A 26,075-nucleotide genomic window follows, 5' to 3' on the forward strand; every position below is an offset into this window, starting at 1 on the left:
ATAAGTCTGCAAATTCACAATGAAATACCATGCAAAAATGAGCATTCCTTAAAGCTACCATAATAAAGAAAATCAACAATTTTAATATTTAAAAGCAATGATCAAAAACGTTTTCATACATGTGCTATTTTACTGGCTATCATATAAGTTACATACCTGCTGAGATTCTTGTAAAAGCAAAATCAATTCCATTCTCACAGAAGCAAGACCCCCACCATGGGATCCATGAAGTATGCAGTAACTAAGAAACATTCTCAACAGTGACTGATATTTCAAAAGCCATTGTCTTTTTTCCTGAAAATTTTCTCTCAGTTGTTTCACTTTTTTTTCATGAAGCAAATCTTCAGCATCTTCATTTATTCCCAATTCATCTCCATTTGCACCAAATGCAGACTGTAATTCTTCATCATCTGAACAATAGTTACAAGTCTTCTGGAGAGCTATCATCTCCTTTTCAAGCCAATGATATAGTTGGTAACGCAATTTTCCACCATCTATTTCATAGCCAGTAGATAAAGTACGAAGTTCTCCTGTGAGAATCTTTAAACATGCTCTAAATTTTAACTGAACTGCTATTATATCTTCTGATGGACTTAAAATGTCATTTTCATCTAGCATGCTGAGAGATTCTGTGTAATTAGAACTCGTTTCATCTATTTTTTTTCCTATTTTTTCCTTTGAAGGTTTTAGTTCTTTCATTGAAATAGGGAGATCCTCATTTTCTTCATCATTATCACTGTCCCATTTTAATTCTAAAGAGTCATCCTGAAATACAACACTTGGTTGGCTCCAATCAAAAGAAAGAGTGGAGTTTGACTGCTTCTCTGAGGAACCCTCTGAAGAAGATCCAAAACCATTCATAAGTGACTGTGACCAATCAATAGCAGAAGACTTATCTTCCCTGGCATCCAATTTTAATGGAGAAGTTGGAGAACAGTCTTTACTAGTATCCATAAAATTAGATGTTCTACTAAAAGGTTTTTTCTTCTTAATGACTTTTGGTATCTTTGATAATACTTCCAAAGCCAACATGGGGCAGCCAGCTTTTAAATGAGCACAGGCAGTAGTAAAAAATAATCTTCTTTCACTTAAATTAATTGTTCCTGCCAGTCCACTTTTTCCTGTTAAATTCATATGTGTGGAAAATGCATTAGATGATCCAAAATGACGTCTCAACAAAAGAGGATGTGTTCTTAGATAATTGTAGAAGTTAAAAACTGCAGGATTACAGGCTGACATCGTGACTTGATCTGGAAGTAAATTCATTTTATGAGCCAAGAAAAATTTTTCAAGAGTTGTCTTGTAGCATTTTTCTCTACTATGGCCCCTTTATCTACCTGGTTTTTTACAAAATTTTATTAACACACCATACTAATACATAGTATTGAACAGACAAAAACACATTTGTATCCCAGCCAGCATGGCTCAGTGGTTAAGCCTTGACCTATGGTCATGGCACATGCCTGGGTTGTGGGCTCAATCCCCAGTGTGGGGCATGCAGGAAGCAGCTGATCAATGATTCTCTCTCATCACTGCTGTTTCTAACTCTCTCTCCCTCTCTGAAATCAATAAAACTATATACTTTTTAAAAAGAACACATTTGTAATCAAATTTGTTCTAACATAGTAGAAAAACAAAGGTTATACTGAATTCACATACTTTCAGGTAACAATCGAAGGTAATTTAAAACTTCCACTTACACCTAGTTCTTTTTCTCTTACTTTCCTAGATAATCCTTTCCAGTCTGCTTTGCTAGATCTTCCTCATTTTCTCTACCTGTGAGCATTCTAGAGTTCGATGCTTGACTTTTTTCCTATCTACACTCATTGTGTAAACTCATATAGTCACATGGCTTTAAATACTATCTAAATGCTAATAACTTGCACATCTCTATCACTTGTCCCAAATTCTCCCTATAAATATAGACTATTATATCCAAAGGCCTACATTACATTTCCATTTACATGTATATACTCTTGCCTCAGGGCCTTTACTGAGCCTTGGCCCAAGCATGTCAAACTCACAGGCCACAGGCAACCCACAACGAATATTTTTGTGGTCCAGCCAATATAACGGTATGTAAGAAACATTCTATTTTTTTTTTCTTTCCAATTTTTTTTATTAAGGTATTATATGTGTACATATCTTGCCATTGCCCCCCCCCCACCCCACTCCCATATATGCCCTCACCCCCCCAGAGTTTTGCGTCCATTGGTTATGCTTATATGCATGCATACAAGTCCTTTAATTGATCTCTTATCTCCCCCATCTCTCCCTAACCTTCCCCCTGTAATTTGACAGTCTGTTTGATGCTTTACTGTCTCTGTATCTATCTTTTTGTTCAATTTTATAATGTTCTTTATTATCCATAAATGAGTGAGATCATGTGGTATTTTTCTTTCATTGACTGACTTATTTCACTTAACATAATGTTCTCCAATTCCATCCAGGTTGCTGCAAATGATGAGAATTCCTTCTTTTTTATGGCAGCATAGTATTCCATTGTGTAGATGTACCACAGTTTTCTGATCCAGTCATCTGCTGACGGGCACCTAGGCTGTTTCCAAATCTTAGCTATGGTGAATTGTGCTGCTATGAACATAGGGGTGCATATATCCTTTCTGATTGGTGTTTCTAGTTTCTTCGGATATATTCCCAGGAGTGGGATTACTGGGTCAAATGGGAGTTCCATTTTCAGTTTTTTGAGGAAACTCCATACTGTTCTCCACAGTGGCTGCACCAATCTGCATTCCCACCAGCAGTGCACGAGGGTTCCTTTTTCTCCGCATCCTCGCCAACACTTGTCGTTTGTTGATTTGTTGATGATAGCCATTCTGACAGGTGTAAGATGGTACCGCATTGTTGTTTTGATTTGCATCTCTTGGATAATTAGTGACGTTGAGCATGTTTTCATGTGTCTCTTGGCCTTCCTTCTGTCTTCTTTTGAAAAGATTCTATTTAGGTCTGTTGCCCATTTTTTTATTGGATCATTTATCTTCCTTTTATTAAGTTGCATAAGCTGCCTGTAGATGTTGGAGATTAAACCTTTATCAGTGATGCCATTTGCAAATATGTTCTCCCATGTAGTGGGCCTTCTTGTTGTTTTGTTGATGGTTTCTTTTGCTGTGAAAAAGCTTTTTATTTTTATGTAGTCCCATTTGTTAATTTTCTCTTTAGCTTCCACTGCCCTAGGAGCAGTGTCAGTGAAGAATTTCTTTTGGCATATGTCTGAGATTTTGCTGCCTGTGGATTGCTCTAGTATTTTTATGGTTTCCCGTCTTATGTTTAAGTCCTGTATCCATTTTGAGTTTATTTTTGTGTATGGCGTAAGTTGGTGATCAAGCTTCATTTTTTTGCATGTATCTGTCCAATTTTCCCAACACCATTTATTGAAGAGACTGTCTTTATTCCATTGTATGTTCATGCCTCCTTTATCAAATATTAATTGAGCATAGTGGTTTGGGTCGATATCTGGATTCTCTATTCTGTTCCATTGATCTATATGTCTGTTCTTGTGCCAGTACCAGGCTGTTTTGAGAACAGTGGCTTTGTAATACAGCTTGAAATCTGGTATTGAGATCCCTCCTACTTTATTCTTCTTTCTCAGGATTGCTGTGGCTATTCGGGGTCTTTTTTTATTCCAGATGAATTTTTGGAGAGTTCTTTCAAGGTCTGTGAAATATGCCGTTGGTATTTTAATGGGGAGTGCATTGAATCTATAGATTGCTTTGGGTAGTATGGACATTTTAATGATGTTGATTCTACCAATCCATGAACATGGTATGTTCTTCCATCTGTTTACGTCTTCCTCTATCTCTTTTTTCAGTGTCCTGTAGTTTTCCGTGTATAGGTCTTTTACCTCCTTAGTTAAATTTATTCCTAGGTATCTTAATTTTTTTGGCGCGATGGTAAATGGGATTGCCTTTTTAGTCTCTCTGTCTGTAAGTTCACTATTGGTGTATAGAAAGGCCATAGATTTCTTGGCGTTAATTTTGTATCCTGCTACATTGCCGAATTCATTTATTAAGTCTATTAGTTTTTTGACGGAGTCTTTCGGATTTTTTATGTACAATATCATGTCGTCTGCAAATAAAGACAGCTTTACTTGTTCTTTTCCAATTTGGATGCCTTTTATTTCTTCTTCTTGTCTAATTGCAATGGCTAATACTTCCAGTACTATGTCAAACAGGAGTGGTGAGAGTGGGCATCCCTGTCTTGTTCCTGTTCTTAGGGGAAATGTTTTTAGTTTTTGTCCATTGAGTATGATGTTTGCTGTGGGTTTATCATATATAGCTTTTATTATGTTGAGGTATGAGCCATCTATTCCCACCTTGTTGAGAGTTTTTATCAAGAAAGGGTGTTGGATTTTGTCAAATGCTTTTTCTGCATCAATTGATATGACTATGTGATTTTTATCTTTCAATTTGTTTATGTGATGTATCACGTTTATTGATTTGCGGATATTGTACCATCCTTGCATTCCTGGGATAAATCCTACTTGGTCATGGTGTATGATCTTTCTGATGTACTGCTGGAGCTGATTTGCTAGAATTTTGTTGAGGATTTTGGCATCTATGTTCATGAGGGATATTGGTCTGTAATTCTCTTTCATTGTGTTGTCTTTATCTGGTTTTGGTATTAGGGTGATGCTGGCTTCATAGAAGGAGCTTGGAAGTGTTCCTTCCACTTGGGTTTTTTGGAATAGTCTGAGGAGGATAGGTTTTAGTTCTTCCTTGAATGTTTGGTAAAACTCTCCTGTGAAGCCATCAGGCCCCGGGCTTTTGTTTGCCGGAAGCTTTTTGATGACTGCTTCAATTTCGTCCATAGTTATTGGCCTATTGAGCTGTTTAGATTCTTCTTGATTGATTTTTGGAAGGTTATATTTTTCTAGGAATATGTCCATTTCCTCCAGGTTGTCCAGTTTGTTGGAATAGAGTTGTTCGTAGTATTTTGTAACAATCCTTTGTATCTCAGCAGGGTCTGTTGTTATTTCACCTCTTTCATTTCTGATTTTGTTTATTTGGGTCCTCTCTCTTTGCTTCTTGGTGAGCCTGGCTAGAGGTCCATCAATCTTGTTTATCCTTTCAAAGAACCAGCTCTTGGTTTTGTTGATCTTATGTATTGTTTCTTTGGTCTCTATGTCATTTATCTCTGCTCTGATCTTTGTTATTTCCTTCCTTCTGGTTACACTGGGCTTTTCTTGCTGCGCTTTTTCTAGCTCTTTGAGTTGTAGGGTTAAGTAATTTGTTACCATTGTTTCTTGTTTTTTGCAATAGGCTTGTAGAGCTATGAACTTCCCTCTCAAGACTGCTTTCGCTGTGTCCCATAGATTTTGGATTGTTGTGTTTTCATTGTCATTTGTTGCCATGATGTTTTTTATTTCTTCCTTGATCTCTCTGGTGACCCAGTCCTTGTTTAATAGCATGCTGTTTAGTCTCCATGTGTTTGATTTCTTTGGATTGTATTTATTGTAGTTGATTTCCAGTTTTATGCCACTGTGATCTGAGAAGATGCTTGATATAATTTCTATCTTCTTGAATTTGAAGAGATTTTGCCTGTGACCCAGCATATGGTCTATCTTTGAAAATGACCCATGTGCACTTGAGAAGAATGTATATTCTGTGGCTTTGGGGTGAAATGTTCTGAAGATGTCAATTAATTCCATCTGGTCTAGTGAGTCATTTAAGATTGCTGTTTCTTTGCTGATTTTTTGTTTAGAGGATTTGTCCAGTGGTGATAGTGGGGTATTAAAGTCTCCTACTATGATTGTATTGCTATTAATCTCTCCCTTGATATCCTCCAGGAGTTTTTTTATGTATTTGGGTGCTCCTATATTGGGAGCGTATATGTTTACCAGAATTATTTCTTCTTGTTGGATTTCTCCCTTTAGTATTATGAAGTGGCCTTCCTTATCTCTTGTTATGGCATTTACTTTGAGGTCTATTTTGTCAGATATAAGTATTGCTACCCCAGCTTTTTTTTCATTTCCATTTGCCTGAAAGATATTTTTCCATCCCTTCACTTTCAATCTGTGTGAGTCTCTTGTTCTGAGGTGGGTCTCTTGTAGACAGCATATACATGGGTCGTGTTTTTTTATCCATTCAGATACTCGATGTCTTTTGATTGGAGCATTTAGTCCGTTTACATTTAAAGTTATTACTGAAAGGTATTTGTTTGCAGTCATATCTATTTTTGTGTCTGTATTCCTTCTTACCTGTTTATTTCTTCTTTTTACAGTATTCCCTTTAGCAATTCTTGCATTGCTGGTTTGGTGGTGATAAACTCCCTGAGGCTTTTTTTGTCTGCAAAGCTCCTGATTTCCCCTTCAATTTTGATTGATAGTCTTGCTGGATATAGTATTCTTGGATTCAGTCCTTTGCTTTGCAACACTTTGTATACCTCCTTCCATTCACTTCTAGCTTGTTGTGTTTCTGATGAGTAATCATTTGACAATCTGATGGGTGTTCCTTTGTAGGTAACTCTCTGTCTCTCTCTTGCCGCCTTTAGGATTCTCTCTTTATCATTTATATTTGCCATTGAAATTATGACATGTCTTGGTGTGGGTCTTTTGGGGTTGATCCTGCTTGGGACTCTCTTTACTTGCGTAACTTTTATCTTTCCCATATCCGGGAAGTTTTCTGTCATTATTTCTTCAAATAGATTTTCTAAACCCTGCTGCTCTTCTTGTCCTTCTGGCAGCCCTATTATACGCATGTTACTTCGTTTCATGTTGTCCCGAAGCTCCCTTAGGCTTTCCTCCTGCTTTTTAATTTTTTTCTCCAATTGCTGTTCAGCTTGAGCTTGTTTCTGTACCTGATCTTCTAACTCACTAATTCGGTCCTCTGCTTCTTGTAGTCTACTGTTGAAACTTTCCATGGTGTTTTTGATTGTAGCTATATCACTCTTCATTTCTTCCTGATTCTTGCATAAGTTGTTGATTTTCTCATCCATCCGTTGTATAAATTCCACGACCATTACTCTGAACTCCTTTTCGGTCATGTTGCAAGCTTCAGTTTCACTAATTTCCTTTCTTGGCGACTCCACATTTTCTTTCCTCTGTGAGATATTTCGTTTCCCCATTCTGGCTATTACCAGAAAGCTCAAGTTTCCGTTTGCGTGGACCTGGGCCGTGTGCTGTGGGGACTTCGTTCCACCCGAGTTTCACTGGAGTGCTCTGACACTAGGACGTGTGGCTGCCTTTGGTTGGTGGGAACCAGACTTGCCCAGGGTCAGTGTCCCCAGTGTTCTGTGTGGTCTCGTGTGCACACTTGGAATCAGGGGCCCTGTCTGCACCACACTGTTGGTATGCGCCGAAAATGAGATCCTTAGGATGTGCCAGGAGTCAGAGTTTCCCTGTGTCTGCACCAAGACTCGAGTGTCAAAGTCTCTGTTGCCTTGTGAGGTTTCTCGTTGAGAGTCAGGGTCCCTGTGTGTGCATGCACCAACAATTGGGGTCGCTGGCTCTTAGTGCGAATGCGCTGTGAGTCAGGGATCCCCGGCAGCTGTGTCCGGCGTGCCAAATTCCCTGAAGTGGAGCTGCGTCCTGTGTGTGCTCTCTCTACTGAGCCAAACCGGCTAGAGCGCACATTCTTAAAATCCTGAAGGTGAGCTGATTCTGTGGTGCAATCTCCCAAAGTCCCGGAAGGGGGGCGGAGTCCGTCCTGCGCGCCAACTTCCCTGAAGGGAAGCCCTTCTGTGCACGCCGGAATTCTGCTGAGAAGTCTGGATTCTTGTTTGTTGATCTGAAGCTGTAATAGCAGTTCTCTGTGCCCAGTGGCTGCAGGGTCCTGGTTTGTGTCAGAAGCCAGGATCCGCGTCTCAGGCAGCTCTGTTTCCCAAGATGGCGTGGTCTCCGCGTCCGCACCAGCCGCTGAGAAGTGTCCGCTTTGTGCGCGGGGCTGCGCCGTCTAGGACTGCCCAGTTAGGGAGCCCCTTGGAAGACGTGCAGAATCTAACTGACCCTAGCTCACACACACACACACACCACACACTTCTACACTCTCCTCTATGGGTTCCTCACTCGCATTCTCTCCCTACCTTCCAGCCGGTCGCCATCTTTTTTTCCCGGGTCCCAGGTCTGTAAGAAACATTCTAATAAAAGTTTTGTAACTTAATTTTTACAATATCCTGTTATACCTAATTATTAGTAATGAACTATAACATTCGCTAATGACTGATTGCTATAATCGTATTGCATTCATTTCCCTTATGCACCTTACGCATAGGCACACCATTTCTCTCCACTAATACTAGCAGCGAATATTTTAGCAGCCAACTGCCATGTCATTAGTCTTGTATTGACTTGTTTGGTGTACGCAACAGGAAATATTTCACTTTCAGAGAACAAGAAAAATAGACTTATTTGCATTACGCTTATTAATATGTGCAGTTATTCAGTGTCTGGTAAGTTAATGTTCAAGAAAAAATATTAATTTTTATTAAAATGTTCTATTATTTTATGTTAACGATTACTCATTTATTTCAGCCCTTTGTATTCAGCATGTCTCTATCGAAATAAACCTATGTTTCTATGAAAATTGAACCTTTTGTTTTTTTGCGGCCCACATAAACTTAAACCTTGCTTATTTGGCCCATGTTAGCCTTTGAGTTTGACATGCTTGCTTTGGTCTAAACTACCCTACCCAGATATCTACTCGCTCATTTCAACTAGGTCTCTGCTCAAAGTTGATCTTATTAGAGAAGTCTTCTCTAGCTAAAGCAACACTCCCCAAAATCTGCTCCCAGTCTTCTCCATATCATTTATCTATTGCTCAAGCTAAAAACCTAGGCATTATCCTTGATTCTCATTCCCTTCACATCCTATGGCAAATCCTGTCCTTCCTAGTCAACCTTAACATTATTTTCCAAATCCAACCACTTCTCTCCACCTCCACTCCTACCATCTTGGTCCAAGCCACTATTATCCTTTAATTTTTTTTTCTAGAACACAGGTCTTTGTGTTTTTAAATCTTTATTGTTGAAAATATTAGATATGTCACCCTTTCCCCCCGCATTGACCTCTTCTAGCCCACCCCTGTCCCCTGCCCCTAGAATGCAGGTTTAATTGGCGCTAAAAGTATGTGATCATATATTAATCCCAAATCAAAATACATTTTTGACAAGAATATGTATAGGTATAAAATAAGTGACTGGCCCTAGCTGGTTCGGCTCAGTGGCTAGAGCCTCAGCTTACAGACTGAAGGGTCTCAGATTCAATTCCAGTTAAGGGCACATGCCCAGGCTGTGGGCTCGAATCCCGGTAGGTGGCGTGCAGGAGGCAGCTGATCAATCATTCTCTCTCATCATTGATGTTTCTTTCTATCTCTCTCTCCCCTCTCCCTTCCTCTCTAAAATCAATAAAAATATATTTTTAAAAAATAAAATAAAATAAGTGACTGGAAAAGACCTTTTATTTCTAACCCTTCATTATACAGAGGCCAGTTTGGAAACAACAGACTAATATGACTTTTTCATAATAAGACATATGACATTTCATAATTAAATGATGCCATACAAAAAGCTATGAACTAGAACCTTTTCCAATTAGTACTCCAAATGATATGACACCTATTATACCAGCTATCATATACAATTCAATTCTAACTATGGAAAAATATTTGAAGAGCATATACCATCATTTTTATAGAAAATTATATAAATAATTCCACATTATACTAACCTCTAGAAAAGTTTTAGCAGAAAGGATTTCTAAAACAAAAGGCAGAATTAGATTCAAAAAGGAACATTAAAAAAAATGTACCTCACTCATCTTATGAACAAGAGTCAAAAAATTAGCAATTTTAATCACACCATGTACGTCAACTTTTTCTTTTTAACAATATGCTTTTTATTGATTTCAGAGAAAAAGAGGAAGAGAGAAATAGAAATATCAAGGGTGAGAGAGAATCATTTATAGGCTGCCTCCTGCATGCCCCCCACTGGGGATTGAGCCCACAACCCAGGCACGTGCCCTTGGCCTGAATTGAACCTGGGACCCTTGAGTCCACAGGCCAATGCTCTATCCACTGAGTCAAACCGACCAGGGCTCAATTTTTTTTTTTACAATAAATACAGTTCTACTATACAAATTATAAAACTGATTAATTTGCTAACTTCCACCTCAGATAAACTGAGTTTATATCAGTATTTTCTTCAAAACATTTACATTCAAATGTTTATACATTTATATTGAATACAATGATTTCATAAAAACAGAAAATCCAAAGTATGCATAACTGTGTCCCCAACTGAACCATAAAGTCTTAGATCATGTCTTCAACTTGCTTTGTATTACCATTAATATCTAACAGTGTGTTCTATATCCAGCAAATACTAATAAAACTCTTAAATCTTAACAACGTAAAAGTGCAGCTTACCATCATCCTCTCTGACAGGTTGCTTTATTAATGTTTCCAGTGCACTACCATAATCTTCCAAAATCCAATATGCCATACTCCGAAGAAAAGGATCATAATGCATATTGATATTCAATGAATTGAGTTCATTGATAGGAGAAAGAATTCCCAAAATTTTTTTACACAAAATAGACTTATATGTTGCAGATTTATCAAATTCAGACTCATATAGTCTTGCTATTACAAGAGCCAACTGAATATCATTCAGTTTCTCAAGACATACCTTGTAAAAAAAAAAAAGAAATATTGTTTATAAACAAGTAGGAGTACCTTTCACTTAAGATAAACTCAACTGACTCACTATTAACTAGATGAACACAAGGCTTTATTAATATCTGAAATCGGTGAACAAGGATGATTAAAAAAACATATACTGCTTGCTTTGGCAAGTCTACTTGTCAGCATTTATGTTAATAGCTTACAAATTTTAGTATCTGTCAATACTAAATATGTTTGCAAAACGAATTGGCCTAATAAGGAAATATTGAATAATTCTTAATACATCAAATCAAATGATGTATTTTGTTTTATTCTTGAACTTTTACTGTTCCCCATCCACATTAGCAGACTATAATGTTTTCAAAATTAAAAAAAAAAAGTTGTTTGCTTGTATGAAACTCTGAGCAAAAGGGCAATTTAAGATAGAAATGTTATATCTTAAGTATTCATAAATTTTTAAGGTTTACTGAGAAAGAATCTGTCATAAATTTGCGAAGGTTCATCAACTGAGACAGAGCAAAATATGTTTTAGGTTAAAATATGTTTTAATTGTTAGAAGAAACTTTTTTTTAACCTGTTCATGAATATTCTTATGAGTCAGATCAACTACCTATCTCTACCAACCAACATGACCTGGCTAATCTTAATTCTGTATAAACATTATTCAAGCTAAATGACAAAATTTTAAAAGTCACTATAAAACATTATCAATGACTTTAGGTACTTAGCCTTGTGTTATTTCCACTAGACTTAAGTTGAAATAAAAAAATTAAAATTTTAGCCCTAGATAAAGAGCTTATAGATGACAATGCTATTTTTAAAATGGTTTCATTCATTACCTCAATTGCATCTCTGAGGCAACCAGCTAAAAGAAAAAATGCTGCAGAATGTTCAAATCTCTGTTTGCCTAACAAAGAAAAAGCATTTTTTAAAGCTGCTTTACGCCATCTCTCATCTTCAAAATTGTGTCCAAAAAACTGTGTCATCTTGGTATCTTTTTGGGATCTATAAGAGAAAAAAAGTATAAAAATTTTGGAATACAATGTTTCAGCATCAAAATTGATTTTATAAAGTTAGCCACTTAAAAGTTAAGACTGGCAAGAAACATTTGACAATTTAAAAGTATCTATACATCTTCTTTTCTGAGCAAAGAACATTTATGATAAACATTTAGTTTCTCAAAAATATCTCAGATTATTGAAAAAATGCTTTCAAATGATTTAAAAAACTGCATTAGCAGCATAATGAGAAATTATTTTAAAATCTATGTGAAATATATAATTTATATTAACTTCTGTGCTACTTCACCATTTAAACCTCATCAATCAATCACCTTTACTTTGAGGATCAAAACCTAAAGACTCTGTCCTGATTCAAAACAATACTAAAGGATCTAGTCTCTTACAAAACTGACTGGTACCATGATTTTTCCCCAAAGGTTGCTGTTCATATTGTTTATGCTAAACAGAACCCAAAACAAATGGTGATCATGTTCACCAAGTGTTGCTGAGGACAAATAAAAGAAAAATTCTAAGTGACCCAAACTCAATTATGGGGTCTGGCTCACAAGAGGAGGGCAGTTGAGAGGGATTGCCTGGTCCATGGGCTCTTATAGAGCACAGAGTAGATGCTTGTTCCAGATTCTACCAATTTATCTTCCCAGCTTTAGTTCTTTGTTCTATAGGAATATCATAAGAAGTTCTTAAAATAAGCAAATAAATATTTTTCTGGCCTGATAAAACCTAAAAACAAACTAAAGTGTCCTATCAAGTTCTTCTGTTGTGCCCAACCAGCCTAGCTCAGTGGTTGAGCGTAAACTTATGAACCAGGAGGTCGCAGTTCGATTCCTGGTCAAGGCACATGCCCCAGGTGCCAGCTCAATACCCAGTGTGGGAGTGCAGGAGACAGCCTATCAATGATTCTCTCTCATCACTGATGTTTCTCTCTCTCTCTCTCTCCCCCTCCATTCCTCTATGAAATCAGTAAGAATATATTTAAAAAAAGAAAAAGATCTGCTCTGGAAAACATCTGGGATTCTTCCCTATGAAATCTCTCCTTAAATATAAAAATAACTAAAAATCTACATGAATCACACTAACCAGAACAACAAATCTTTATTTCATACATTTACTTTGTGAACAGTTTTTCATTTTAAGGTACAGTTTTCTCACCTACCTGTATAATCCCCAAATCACTGCTTTCTTTTTCATTGCAAGGTAGAAAATGGCAGCATCTAAAGGATCGTTCTTTCTATAAAAGGCTGCTTTGGCTACCTATAATTAGAATATATTGTTCAATATTTCACAGAAATCATTTTTGAGTGAACAGTTTCCCTCATATACAAGATTAATATACAGATTATTATACATTAATATACATTAACCTGTTTAAATGTTCAACAGATTTTTAAACACACACACATATGTATTTTAACAATTACAAAAATAATTTATGGTGATGGCCTCCAAGGATACAGAGAGATGAGAACAGGACTATACTTTTCATTACAATCTTTTCTGTACTATTTTATTTTTTCTAAAAAGTATATGTATTTTGTAAAAATCTGACATATATACTGAACAAGTGTATCAACTAGCAATCCTACCTAATAATAGACAAATATGCAAATTGACTGCCAGCCAAGCCACGCCCACCAACCAATCAGGACGAGTATGCAAATTACCCAACAAAGATGGCAGCTAATTTGCATATCAAGACAGCTTAGAAAGAAGCCAAGAGATGCTGAAGGGAGCAAAGCTACGGAGAAGCAAGCAAGCCGGGGGGGGGGGGGGGGAGGAGAAGGGAGGAGTGGAGGCGGGGCCGGAGGAGAAGGAAGGAGAGCGGAGGCAGGGCCGGGGGAGAAGGCGGGCCAGGGGACAAGGGAGGAGCGGAGGCGGGGCCGGGGGAGAAGGAAGGAGAGCAGGGCGGGCTGACGGAGAAGGCGGGCTGGTGATAAGGGAGGAGCGGAGGCAGGGCCGGGGTAGAGTGCAGCAGGAAACCCTATTGCAGGATTTTTCCTGCAACGGGAACGCTAGTTTAAGAATAAGAATAGAAACTTTAAAATATTATATTAACATATTTTCAAATATAAAGACTATGTAAAATCATCTCACTGCTTAAAAAAAAAAAAACACAGAGTAATTTAAAAGAATATTCAAAATATAATTTTCATACCAACATAAAATACTTACCTTTTCTATGCATTTGCGTAAAATGCAAATATTCCGGACCCACCATCCCACTCCCATAGCTCTCAGTTCAGACCAAGTGGGATTGTCTTTCTGCATTGTTGGCAACATGTTCAGCAGTTCTTCTTCTGCTACTGAGTGAAATGCCCAGGCAAAATGACTAGTAGACAGGCCTAAAGAAATGTCAAAACAATGTTGGTAAGAAATATAAACACAATTATACAATGATTATCAGAAATGTGTTCCATATTTGCAATAAAAATGTCTAAATTTTGTATGAGACTCAAAAAGTTACAATTAAGTTTTAAGGCTAGAGAAAATATGAGTTATTTTTTTTCTTGCTTCTCTGAACAATTCTATCACTTCTGTATTTTCTATAATGAGCATATATTTTTTATAATTAAAATACGTGTTTTTAAAAAGATAAGAAAAAATGCTTATGGCAAATGCCACTGTGCTGAGTATTTTTGTTCTCTAGCTATTCCCCATAACTTTTTCTTAGAAAATGAGAAACACAAAGTATTTTTCTATGCTGGTATGATTCTTCTTCAAAGCTGATTCTCATTTTCCTTTGGTCAACATTTGTTTTGTGAATTTAATTCTATGGGGGGAAAAAGCATCAAATAAACATTATATCCTGGTGAACAGAATTTAAGACAGTAAAGACTCCTATCAAAAAGTTTTCATACTATTTAATTTGTGTTTTTCCTATTAATACACTTTGTTCATAAAGTTGTTATTTTTATTAGCAATTCAATATTTTACCATATTAATATAGCAATGTTTTCATAATGACTTATTCTATTTGGGGCATTTGACTTATATGTAGTTTTTCACAATAGGTAATACAGATATAAAAAAAAAAGAGCTTTAAAAATCTTTCTTTTTTTCTTCCCAAAGTGGGATTAACATATATATTCCCATGTTGCTTTTTAAAGAGGTTTTCTTAATTTTCAGTACTATAACCAATATTCAAGTATTTGTTTACCCATATTATGCTTACATTGAATTTTACTTTTTATAGTACAGTGAATTGTTACCTCATCATTGTGTTAAATTGAGTTTCCTTCATTATTAGTGAAATAGACAATTTCCCCTAGCGTGTCTTTACTCTTTGTATTTCTTTTGTTATTTATCTATTTTGGCTATTTATCAGTCCAGAAAAAGGTACGGATTTTTTATGTTTTTATCAGCCCCTTATACATTATAGATAATAAACTTTATTTGACATTTAAAAGAAAAGTCCTAGCTGGGTGGTTCAGTTGGTAGGAGTACTGTCCTGTGCACCAAAGGGTTGCGGGTTCAATTCCCAGTCAGGGCACATACCTAGGCTTTGGGTTTGATTACTGGTCAGGGCACGTATAGGAGGCAATGGATTGATATTTCTTTTTCACAATGATGTTTTTCTCTCTCTCTTTCTCTCCCTCTCTTTCCCTCTCTCTCTCTCTCCCTTCCTCTCTCTCTAAAATAAAAACAAACAAACATATCCTTGGGTGATGATTAAAAAAAAAAGATTATGAAGACTCTGGATTCAGAAAGCATGCATTAAATTCCAAGTCCATCCCTAACTAGCTATATAACTTTGGGCAAGTTTCTTGGTCTCCTGATTCCTCAATTTTCTCATTTAAAAAATGTGAATAATCATGGAACCTACCATAATACATTGTTGTGATGATTAAATTAATAGTGTTAAAGCATTTAGAATAATACCTGGCATATAATAACTATTATTATCCCACTAGGGGCCCAATGCATGAAATTCGTGCAAGAGTAGGCCTTCCTTCCCCCAGCTGCCAGCATCGGCTGCACTCTGGCACTCGGGACCCAGGCTTCCCTCTGGCCGCAGGCAGGCAGCCCCAGCTTTGTCCGGAAGGTTGTCCAGAATGATGTCCGGTCTAATTAGCATATTACGCTTTTATTATTATAGATGTCACTATATTAGGAAGGTACTTTTATATTTATACTGCACCATTTACATTAGCAATTCTCTCAACTTATTTGCACCACATGGGGTGTTTATTGTTCAGTTTCTATTTCTTCTTCTCAGTACATTTTGTTTAGTATTACTGGGTGAAGATGATTAATTACAAGATGTGGCTTTGAAATATATGCACTGGAATGTTTAACCTAATATCCAGTGCCAAAGAATTTAAAATTCTCATTATATCCAAGTCTATGGGAAAAAAAAAATATATAAATTAAAAAACAACAACAATACTTATACTGTGAATGGACTATTATTCTAAATTATTTTTACACTAGAGGCCCTTTGCATGAAAATTGTTGCACTCGGGGAGGGTCCCCTCAGTCCGGCCTGCACCCTCTTGCAGTCTGGGACCCCTCAGGGGATGTTCACCTGCCAGCTTAGGCCCGCTCCCTGGGGGATTGGGCCTAAGCTGGTGGTCAGACATCCCTCTGGCAGCCCGGGAGCCCTCAGGGGATGTCCAACTAACGGCTTAGGCCTGCTCCCCTAAGCCGTTAGTCAGACATCATTAGCACTGCCGCAGAGGCGGGAGAGGCTTCCACCACTGCCCTGCGCTGGCCAGCCATGAGCTGGCTTCTGGCTGAGCAGTGCTCCCCCTGTGGAAGTGACTCCTGCATTGAGTGTCTGTCCCCTGGTGGTCAGTGGGCATCATAGCAACCAGTCATTCCAGTCATTCCATCTTTAGGGTCAATTTGCATATTACCTTTTATTATATAGGATTTCTATTATCTCTCAACCAAGTTCAATAATTTTTCATAAATAATTAAAGAATTTGACTTAGAATTTTATGGGAAGAAGGAAGCAAAAAGAGAAACAAGGACAGAAAGGAAAAGAGAGAGCAAGAGACAGAGACCTATTAACAGAGGCTAACCTGTTGTCAATAATGCTGGAAGCCAGCTTTATCTCTTGTACTTCCTGGGCACTGAGCTAATAAATATCCTGTTTTGCTTAAGGTACCTTAAACTTAAGTATTGTTACTCTGAAAGTCCTGACTAATAGTATATTAATAGTATCTGAAATGTTCTTAAACTAATATCTAAAATACACATTAATGTTAACAGTAATTTTGGGGGTACTCTTCTTTTAAAAAACAATTAAAATTTGAGTATGTATATTTTTCTGTAACAAAAATGTTATTCAATTTTTTTCTCTAAAATTTCAAAAGGGAGAAAAAGATAATCTAGAAAAGAAATTAAAGAGAATGAAATGCTAAATGGCCTTTAATGTATGCTGTGCTTAAAACATAACACAGAATATCTAATTGCTCAATTGCTACATGTTTCTATTTCTTCATTAATTCTTTCCACCTACCAAAAATATTCCAATACTGTCTCAGTGGTTAAAGTGTTGGCCCACACACCACAGAGTCACCAGTTAGATTCTTGGACAAGGGCATGTATAGGTTTGATCCTAGGCCCCGGATGGGGTGCATGTGAGAGACACTTAATCTATGTGTCTTTCTCACACCAATGTTTTTCTCTTTGCCCCTCTCTCCCTCCCTTCCACTCTCTCTAAAAATCAATGGAAAAAAATATCCTCTGGTGAGGATTAACAAAAAAAGAAAAAAGAAAAGAAAAAAAAGGAAGAAAATTTCTGGTACCTTAAGAAAAGAAATTAAGTGAAAATATACATTTTTAAAATAAATTAAGAAAACTTAGCATGTGTCAAATTTGTCAGCATTATCATGTCTGAGCAAAAGCAAATTTCTGAAGCCTTTCTTTTCCTCTTCTTGCCTTACTTCCTTTTAACAGATTACTACCAAAATCACCTTGGTGAAGGAGTTGAGCTCGATAAGCTGGAAGGGAAGTTGTAAGAAAAGTATGTTGTCGAACAGCCAAAAGAAATTTTAACCCACATTCATCAAGAGTTTCTCCACCTATAAAAAAGGAAAAAAGCATTTACTTATTTTTATTTGTAAAACAACATTTCATCAGCAAAACACAAGTAAATGCTAATAATTCTGATAAGCAGCATATGTCACAGCACTAAATACAGAGATTAAACATTCTGAAACTGAAAACAGTTATCAGTCTAAATATTTATTTTTTCCTATACAATTATATACTACAGAAAGAAGGATAGTTAAATATTGTGAAAAATAATAAAGAAGAGAATAAATTGACTCAGGGTCTGTGACATTTCTTTTTTTTTTTTAATATATTTTATTGATTTTTACAGAGAGGAAGGGAGAGGGGTAGAGAGTTAGAAACATCGATCAGCTGCCTCTTGCACACCCCCTACTGGGGACGTGCCCGCAGCCAAGGTACATGCCCTTGACTGGAATCGAACCTGGGACCCTTGAGTCCGCAGGCCGACGCTCTATCCACTGAGCCAAACCGGTTTCGGCTGTGACATTTCTTATAATCAGACCTCCTCTGATCTGAATCTTATAATAAATAATAAGAGAATAAACTGACTTAGGGTCTGTGACATTTCTTATAACCAGACCTCCTCTGATCTGAATCTTATAATTTAACTAAATTTTAAAATAGTTTAACCTTCTTTGTGGTATATGTTACAATATTTCCCATATTGATTCAAGTCATACACTCACCCTAATAATGTTCTGCTAACACTGAAATAGTTATACAGTGGGAAGGCCTGCTTTTTACATTAAATAATTAAAAACATAAAATACCTATAATATGTTTATATCAAAAATAGTACCTACTAGCAATACTTCTTAAAGTAGAAGTGTCATGATTCATGGCCAAAATTTTTTCTTTAATTTTTAATTATTCTTATTTTCTTAAGTTTATCCCATATTTCCCTTTCAAGGAGAGTTCAAGGGGTGTAGCCTACTGATCTCTATCTGGTGCACCTGGCTTCATTTGTTTACTTCAGTGGTCGGCAAACTCATTAGTCAACAGAGCCAAATATCAAGAGTACAGCGATTGAAATTGCTTTTGAGAGCCAAATTTTTTAAACTTAAACTTCTTCTAACGCCACTTCTTCAAAATAGACTCGCCCAAGCTGTGGTTTTTTGTGGAAGAGCCACACTCAAGGGGCCAAAGAGCTGCATGTGGCTCGCGAGCCGCAGTTTGCCGACCACTGGTTTACTTCAATCTTTGAAATTTGATGGAAATTCTACATTCAAATTGATTTGTAGCTCAGGAAATTAAAAAGAAAAAATAATGATCTCTGGATGAGGAATAAACCTAATTTTATTATGCTTATTTTTGTTATTTTAGGTAGGAGTATACATTAATGCAAATTTTTAAAGAAACCTCAATATACTAAAAGCTAAATAATAGCAAATTATCACAACATGAAAAAAAAATAGAAATCACATTTGCATTATCTAAAGTAATTATTTAATAAGAATGTTAACTTTTCCTAAACTCAAAGGATTCAGGTGGGTCTTTAACATTATTAAGCAAACTATTAGGTAAAAATTTCAAATGACTGACAAAATGAATTTTTGTATTATAATTTCTATTTCAAATTCTATTTCAGAGCACGATTTATGGGATAAATAGCATATTTTCAAGTAAAAACTATTGTGAAGTCAGCATTGATGATTAAAAACCATTGTGAGCATCATTTTTATAAAATACTTTTTAGATTTTCTGTGAAATTAGGTAAAAATATCACTAGTTTTTCTTTTGATCCTGTACCCAATTTAGTTTTACCTTGGCTTCTGTCTCTGCTTTCTCCAATATCAGTGCTGGTAGTTGCAATTGTATCTGCTAACGCCATCAAAGACATCTGCTCCATCCTGCTGAGTCCTGGTAAACTAGAATGAAGTAAGTGGCCAGAAAGAACCTGAGCATGCTCAGGACCAAAGTAAGTTGGACTATATTGTGAAAGGTCAATAACCCTGGGCTTTGTATTTTCTTCATCTGTCTCTAACACATTACTATCAGTCATTAGAGTTGAAATCTGAAAAAGCTCATCATAATTTTCTTTTGACAACTGGTTTGAGTCATTCAAGGTACTCTGATTACTAGATTTCTCCAAAGATGAGTAACAGCTATCATCATCTGCTGCAAGTAAGGCATATAAAGGAAGTGGAGGAACAGAATCTATTTCTGTGTAATCTGTATTTTCACTCTTGTTGAATGTCTGAGGGTCTCTGGTGGTGCTTCCACTGGCGCTGATGGTGAGAGACCTAAGGCGGCGCTCATGACAAGATTCAGTTTCATTCAGGGCCACAACTTCTCCAGCAATGCACTTGACAAGATGTGACAAGATGGCCTTTGCTCTTCGAACTTTGCCCAGATCCATGAGTTCCAAAAGCTGCAATGGATGGTACTGAGGTAAAGTTGGGGAAAGAACATGAGCTGCTTCAAAAAGACCTGAATCTTCCATGTCCACAGAAGGATCAAATGCAGTTTTCTTTCCACAGATTTTCTGTGCAAGACTGGTCATAGATCGAGTCAGAGTTTTCTTTGGAGGATGTAATCCAGAACTTGATGAGTTACTCTGTTTTATTAAACTTATTATAGATGGAGTGCTCCCATTGTATGAATCTGTTATAACAGGTTCTTGCTTAGAAGATGGCTGCCACTGGGAATATACATGCATCTCACAATCCATTCCTACCACCAGGATGCCATCCCGGACCCATGATAAAGAAACAGGAAAAGGTGGAGAGCCTTCTACAGAAGAAACCAAATCCACACTTCGTAACAGTACAAACTTAGAAAGAGGCACAACTTTAGTACTCTCCCAGAGAGGAAGTGCCAGGCTTTCCTTACTAGTCTGTTCTTGTACCTTGCCATCCAGGAGTCCATACATAAAAAGTTTTGATCCAATTCCTACAGTCAAGATATGAGAACCATCTTCCCTAGATATCCAATCTAAGTGAACTAAATGCTTTATGTTTGATGTTATACTCTCTTTACTGGATAAATATACCTCCTGCTTATTATAGGCCACTAAATTGCTATCAATGCTAATGCCAGAATCCAACACTGTATTTAACTCATCTAAATGAATTGTCTGTTCAAGGACCCAACATGAACCTCCTGTAGACTCACATTCAAAAATGCTTACATGCATAACAAAGTCCTGAGAAGGTCTACTATTTGATGCAGGCTGCTTATATGCTACTGCTAAACGATTTGTGTGTGCACAGCTAACTTCTACAGGCCTACCAGGTACAGTAATACTACTATTGCTCTGAAGTCCATCTTCAATAAGTAATGGCCATTCCTCCCAAGTGTATACAAGATCCATTTTTCCATTATTTGATGTGGCAGCTTCTCCATATGTTACTTTGCATCTCCAGAATCTTACTTTCTCATCTGAACATGAAGTTGCCAATAAATAGGGAGCACTGCATATGGGATATATGGAAGAAGAACTCAGATGACCTAAAATAAAAGTAATCCATTAACAAAATGTCAAATTTGGTTAAATATTCTATTTTCATGTACTAAAGGTTTTAGTCTTTTGTATGAACTATTGTTAACAACATAACAGTCAATATTTAGTTTAAGGGTCAATAAAATCAGTAAAAAGCCTTCAATGACAACAAAAAGTATGCAAGAAGGACAATATTACCAAATCTGAAAGAACTCTGAGACAATTTAGTTCAATTCCTGCATTTTATAGGTAAAGACCCTTGACCAAATATGTTAAGTATCTTATGCCTAAATCATATAGCTAGATTAAGACAGAATTAGAAAACCCGAATTTAAGTCCTGGTTCTCAAGCCAATATTCTTTTCACAGCTCTTTACTAGTTTTACATATTATTGTAAATCTTATTTTATAATTTTTAAAAATATATTATTTATTGATTTCAGAAAGGAAGGGAGAGGGGAGAGAGATAGAAACATCAATGAGAAAGAATCATTGATGAGCTGCCTCCTGCATGCCCCCTACTGGGGATTGAGCTTACTACCTAGGCATGTGTCCTGACCAGAAATTGAACCATGACCTCCTAGTTCATAGGTCGACATTCAACCATTGAGTTACACTGGCCGGGCTATAAATCTTATTTTAAAGATATCAATGCAGTTTTAAAAACTTGTCAACATTCATTGGTCACATCTCTCTGATATTTTTCAATTCCATTTTGTGAGGAGTGGGCCATGCTTACTAAATACTAAATGGGCACTCAACGATTAAAGAGTATTTGATATAACTAATGCTGAGAAGATTCCTAAGTGGGACATAACATTTTTTTTGGCTTACTGTAATCATATATTCTTAATTTCCTAAATCAGGATTTAGCAAATTTTTTCTTAAAGGGACAGATAGTAATAACTATTTTGGCCTTTGCTAGCCATAGGTCTCTGCCGCAACTACTCAACTCTGCCACTATAGAACAAAAGCCATATACAAATAAATGTGGCTACGTTCCACTCAAACTTATTTACAAAACAGGTAGATGACACATAGTTTGCCAACCCCTGTCCTATATAACATTTCTTATAATTAGAACATTTATCATATTTTAAAAGCCCATTTCAACATAATTGTAATTTTTTTAAGTCCTCAAGGAATATACTATGTTTTCTAATAGTCTTGACTAAAAAAAAAATTCTTAAGGCTAGGAAAAAAACTTTTACAGTAGTCTCCCCTCATTTACAGTTCACTTTCAGTGGTTTCAAATACCAACGAGCAAATGAGATCTGAAAATTAAATTGAAAATTCCAGAAATAAACAATTTGTAAGTTTTAAATTAAACACCATCCTGAGTAGTATGATGAAATCTTGCACTGCCCAGTTTTGTCCTGCCTAGAACATGAGTCATCCCTTTGTCTAATGTATCTACATTGTGCTATCAGGTTGATGGTCACTTAGTAATCAGAGCAACTATTGCGGTATCTCAGTGCTTGTGTTCAGGTAACCCTTATTTTACTAAATAATAGTCCCAAAAGTCTAATAGTAGTAATGCTGGCAATTTGAATAATCCAAAGAGAAGAGGTAAAGTGCTTCCTTTCAGTGAAAAAGTATGCACATATAGGAACAAACATAGTGTATCTAGGGTTTGGTACTATCCTCGGTTTCAGGCATCTACTGGAAGATTTGGAACTTAATTCTTCAGAATAAGGGGGGATTACTGTACCATACATTAGTTTTGCCAAACAAAATAAATTTCTTCTTTTTTCCTAGAACTTCTTTTTTTCTTCCAAACTCAACTGGGGCCAAAGTTACATAAGAGGGTTGTTTTCAGAAATATCCTCAGTTTCTCTTACATTTGCCATATTATTTCAATTGGAATTCAGTAGTGAAGATCATACTGACTAAAGATAATAGCTCTTAAAAGTTTCAATGTAAGAGTCATTCGTTTTCAAATGTTCACTTTCCTTGTATTGATGCCTCTTTTATTAAAATATACAAAGAAGTAGAATGCAGATATTATCAGAACACTGTTAATACCTACATCTGCTAATTTAAATTAGAAAAAAATTAGGTATCTGATAACATGGCAACTGAAAAGCATTCAAAGTAATCAGTCAAAAAAAAAAGAGGGAAGTAGAAAAGACCAAAACCCACACTATGACTATGAAAATGAAAGAATTAAGTGATAAGAAGATAAATTTTGTCTTAGTTTTCTTGATACCCTAGAATAGCAGTTCTTTATTTTTTGTGTGCATTAGAATTATCTAGAAGGCTTGTTAACACAGACCCCAAGAGTTTGTGATTCAATAATTCTAGGGTACAGCCCAAGAATTTTTATTTCCAATAAGTTCCCTGGTAATGGTGATGCTGGTAGTCTGGGAACCACCTTTTGAGAACCACTGCCCTAAGATAAAGATACTAAATATAAATCAGGAACCACATACTCATAATCCTTCACAGCACATGGCTCCAGGCAGCACTACCAATATTATCAACGTTGGCGAATAAGGGGCATTACTATCTCTACCCTAGAAACTTTCACTTTGTCTTCACAAAAGGATAACAAGAATTTATTTTAGAAATCAATATTTAAGACTACAATTGACTAATAAATTTGTCAAAGCAATCTGAAAACAATGAGAAATTGAAGCTATCAAATTTAGGGTACTTACAGACAATCTTTTCATTTATGTTTCTATGTGAATTTAAAAAGTGGTAGTTGCACATATTTTTAATTACCTAATAAGCACTCATGGATTACAAAGTTTACACAGTCTTTTTTCATGAAATTTACAAACCTGCTGATGGCTTAACACTTATTATCTCAACTCCTTGTGGCAAAAGCAACTCTTGGCTATAAACCATTTCTGAAGACAGAGTCAATTTGCTGGTACTCTGGAGATTTGCTCTGCAAGCCTGATACTTCTGTGAAAAAGGAGATAGGATTTTCTCTGGAGAAGATGAATAATGTTCTTCTGGCTGCCAAACTGCTTCAGGTATTTTTGTATCTACATTTTCATCTATAAAACATAAGAAAAGAAGTAAAAACCAGGGGTGTGGGGGAACCCTATAAATATTATAAATTGCTACATTTCATAATCCAAAACTGCCTTATAAAAGACTTTCAAAGTAATAAACATATTAATATGATCCTTTATTAACAAGAAAATAAGAAAATCATTTTGCATTTTTAATTAACTGAATAAACTATATTATCACTATTCAATAAGAACAGCTTTAAAAATATGCACTGAACTGTCTAACCATATGTACTTTGTTAATTTAAGCCTACTTAAAGTTAAAACAAAAAGACTCACCCAATGAGACAGGAATGGACTTTAAATGTAAATTCCACATGTGTAACAATGAGCGGTTGTCTTGAGTGCACTCTATTACAATTAGGTAGAATTTTTCAGAAAATCCATTAGGTGAGCTGCCTATGGATATTAATGATATTTTTCACTATCAACATGGATAAGTGAGATAACTTATTAAATATGCTAACTTAAAATAACTGATTTTTTAAAAGAAATATATTTTATTGATTTCAGAGAGGAAAGGAAAGGGAAATAGAGACAGAAACATCAATGATGAGAGAGAATCACTGATTAGCTGCCTCCTACATCCCACACACTGTGGATTGAGCCCACAACCCAGGCATGTGCCCTGTCCGGGAATCGAACCGTGACCTCCTGGTTCATAGGTCAGTGCTCAACCATAGAGCTACGCTTGCCAGGCAAAATAACTGATTTTTTAAAAATCAAAACTCTTATCTACAGCTCCAAATACAAAATGCAATTATAGAACAAAATCAACTTTACCACATGAATTTGTATTAATTTAAAATTTTAACAAGTATACTATACTTAAGTTTCATTTTTGAACTGACAGTCTTTAAAAAATCACATAATACTGTCATCACCAATACAATGTTCACACAGATTAGACCATATTAAGTAAGAAATTTCTGAGCAGATAAGAACTATGTGATAGGTACTTTAAGTCAACATATCATGATGAAAATTGTGTTGTCAAATATATTTTGAAATAAGACCATAATGAAATGATCTGTTAATGATGTTTATCTAAGGACCAATATATCAGTATTCATTATCCAACATATTATTTAGGAAAATTTTTCTTTTCTTTTTTTTTTTTAATATATTTTACTTATTTTTTTTTTTTACATAGAGGAAGGGAGAGGGATAGAGAGTTAGAAACATCGATGAGAGAGAAACATCGATCAGCTGCCTCCTGCACACCCCCCACTGGGGACGTGGCCGCAACCAAGGTACATGCCCTTGACCGGAATCGAACCCGGGACCCTTGAGTCCGCAGGCCGACGCTCTATCCACTGAGCCAAACCGGTCTTGGCAATTTAGGAAAATTTTTCTTAGTCAAAACTGCATAATTTAAGCAGCACATAAGTTGCTTAAAATAAACTTAAAAAATGCACCTATCTAAAATCCTACCTAATAATAGACAAATATGCAAATTGACCGTACCTTCGCAATGCCCGCGATTGGCCAGGAGGCGCGGGGGGCGGGACTCGGGGTGGCCCGGGTGGCTGATTGGGCCGGCGGGACGCTGAGCTCGCGTCATCAGCGGCAGCTCAAGCTCAGCATCTGCGCCATGGCTGTGCTGCGGCACAGAAGGGGCCTCTGGGGCAGCGAGCTCACGTCCCACCAGGGACCATCAAAAGTGGGGGAGCTGGGTGCCTGTCCGCTCAGGCACCAGGCCTTTCGGAAGCCTCTGGCGGGGCAGAGGCTTCCAAAAGGCCTGGTGCACCAGCGGACAGGCACCCGGCCTTTCAGAAGCCTTCACCGCACCGGAGTCTTCTGAAAGGCCTGGTGCACCAGCGGACAGGCACCCAGCTCCCCCGCGATCGAAAGCAAAAGCGTGGGAGCTGGGTGCCTGTCCGCTCAGGCACCAGGCCTTTCAGAAGCCTCCGTCACGCCAGAGGCTTCTGAAA

The 26,075-nt window shown here is 36.7% G+C and overlaps 1 protein-coding gene across 3 annotated transcripts in view; it reads right to left on the reverse strand.

The window, feature by feature from the left end:
- Positions 1 to 26,075, reverse strand: part of DMXL1 (Dmx like 1) — a 158,974-nt gene that overhangs the window by 73,884 nt on the left and 59,015 nt on the right. For all 3 annotated transcript variants that reach the window (XR_013812874.1, XM_079760045.1, XM_079760044.1), the window contains exons 16-24: positions 24,421 to 24,540; positions 23,902 to 24,123; positions 19,439 to 21,124; positions 17,575 to 17,682; positions 13,826 to 13,995; positions 12,810 to 12,907; positions 11,474 to 11,639; positions 10,377 to 10,638; positions 157 to 1,250 (exon numbers count right to left, since the gene is read on the reverse strand). Coding sequence is in view for 2 of the 3 variants with exons in the window: in XM_079760045.1 (XP_079616171.1) it covers positions 157 to 1,250; positions 10,377 to 10,638; positions 11,474 to 11,639; positions 12,810 to 12,907; positions 13,826 to 13,995; positions 17,575 to 17,682; positions 19,439 to 21,124; positions 23,902 to 24,123; positions 24,421 to 24,540 (3,926 nt within the window). In the remaining variant the exon portion in view is untranslated. The remainder of the gene's footprint in view (positions 1 to 156; positions 1,251 to 10,376; positions 10,639 to 11,473; positions 11,640 to 12,809; positions 12,908 to 13,825; positions 13,996 to 17,574; positions 17,683 to 19,438; positions 21,125 to 23,901; positions 24,124 to 24,420; positions 24,541 to 26,075) is intronic.

Source organism: Cnephaeus nilssonii, assembly GCF_951640355.1.
Source record: "Cnephaeus nilssonii genome assembly, chromosome: 2".
Lineage (NCBI taxonomy): Eukaryota > Metazoa > Chordata > Mammalia > Chiroptera > Vespertilionidae > Cnephaeus > Cnephaeus nilssonii.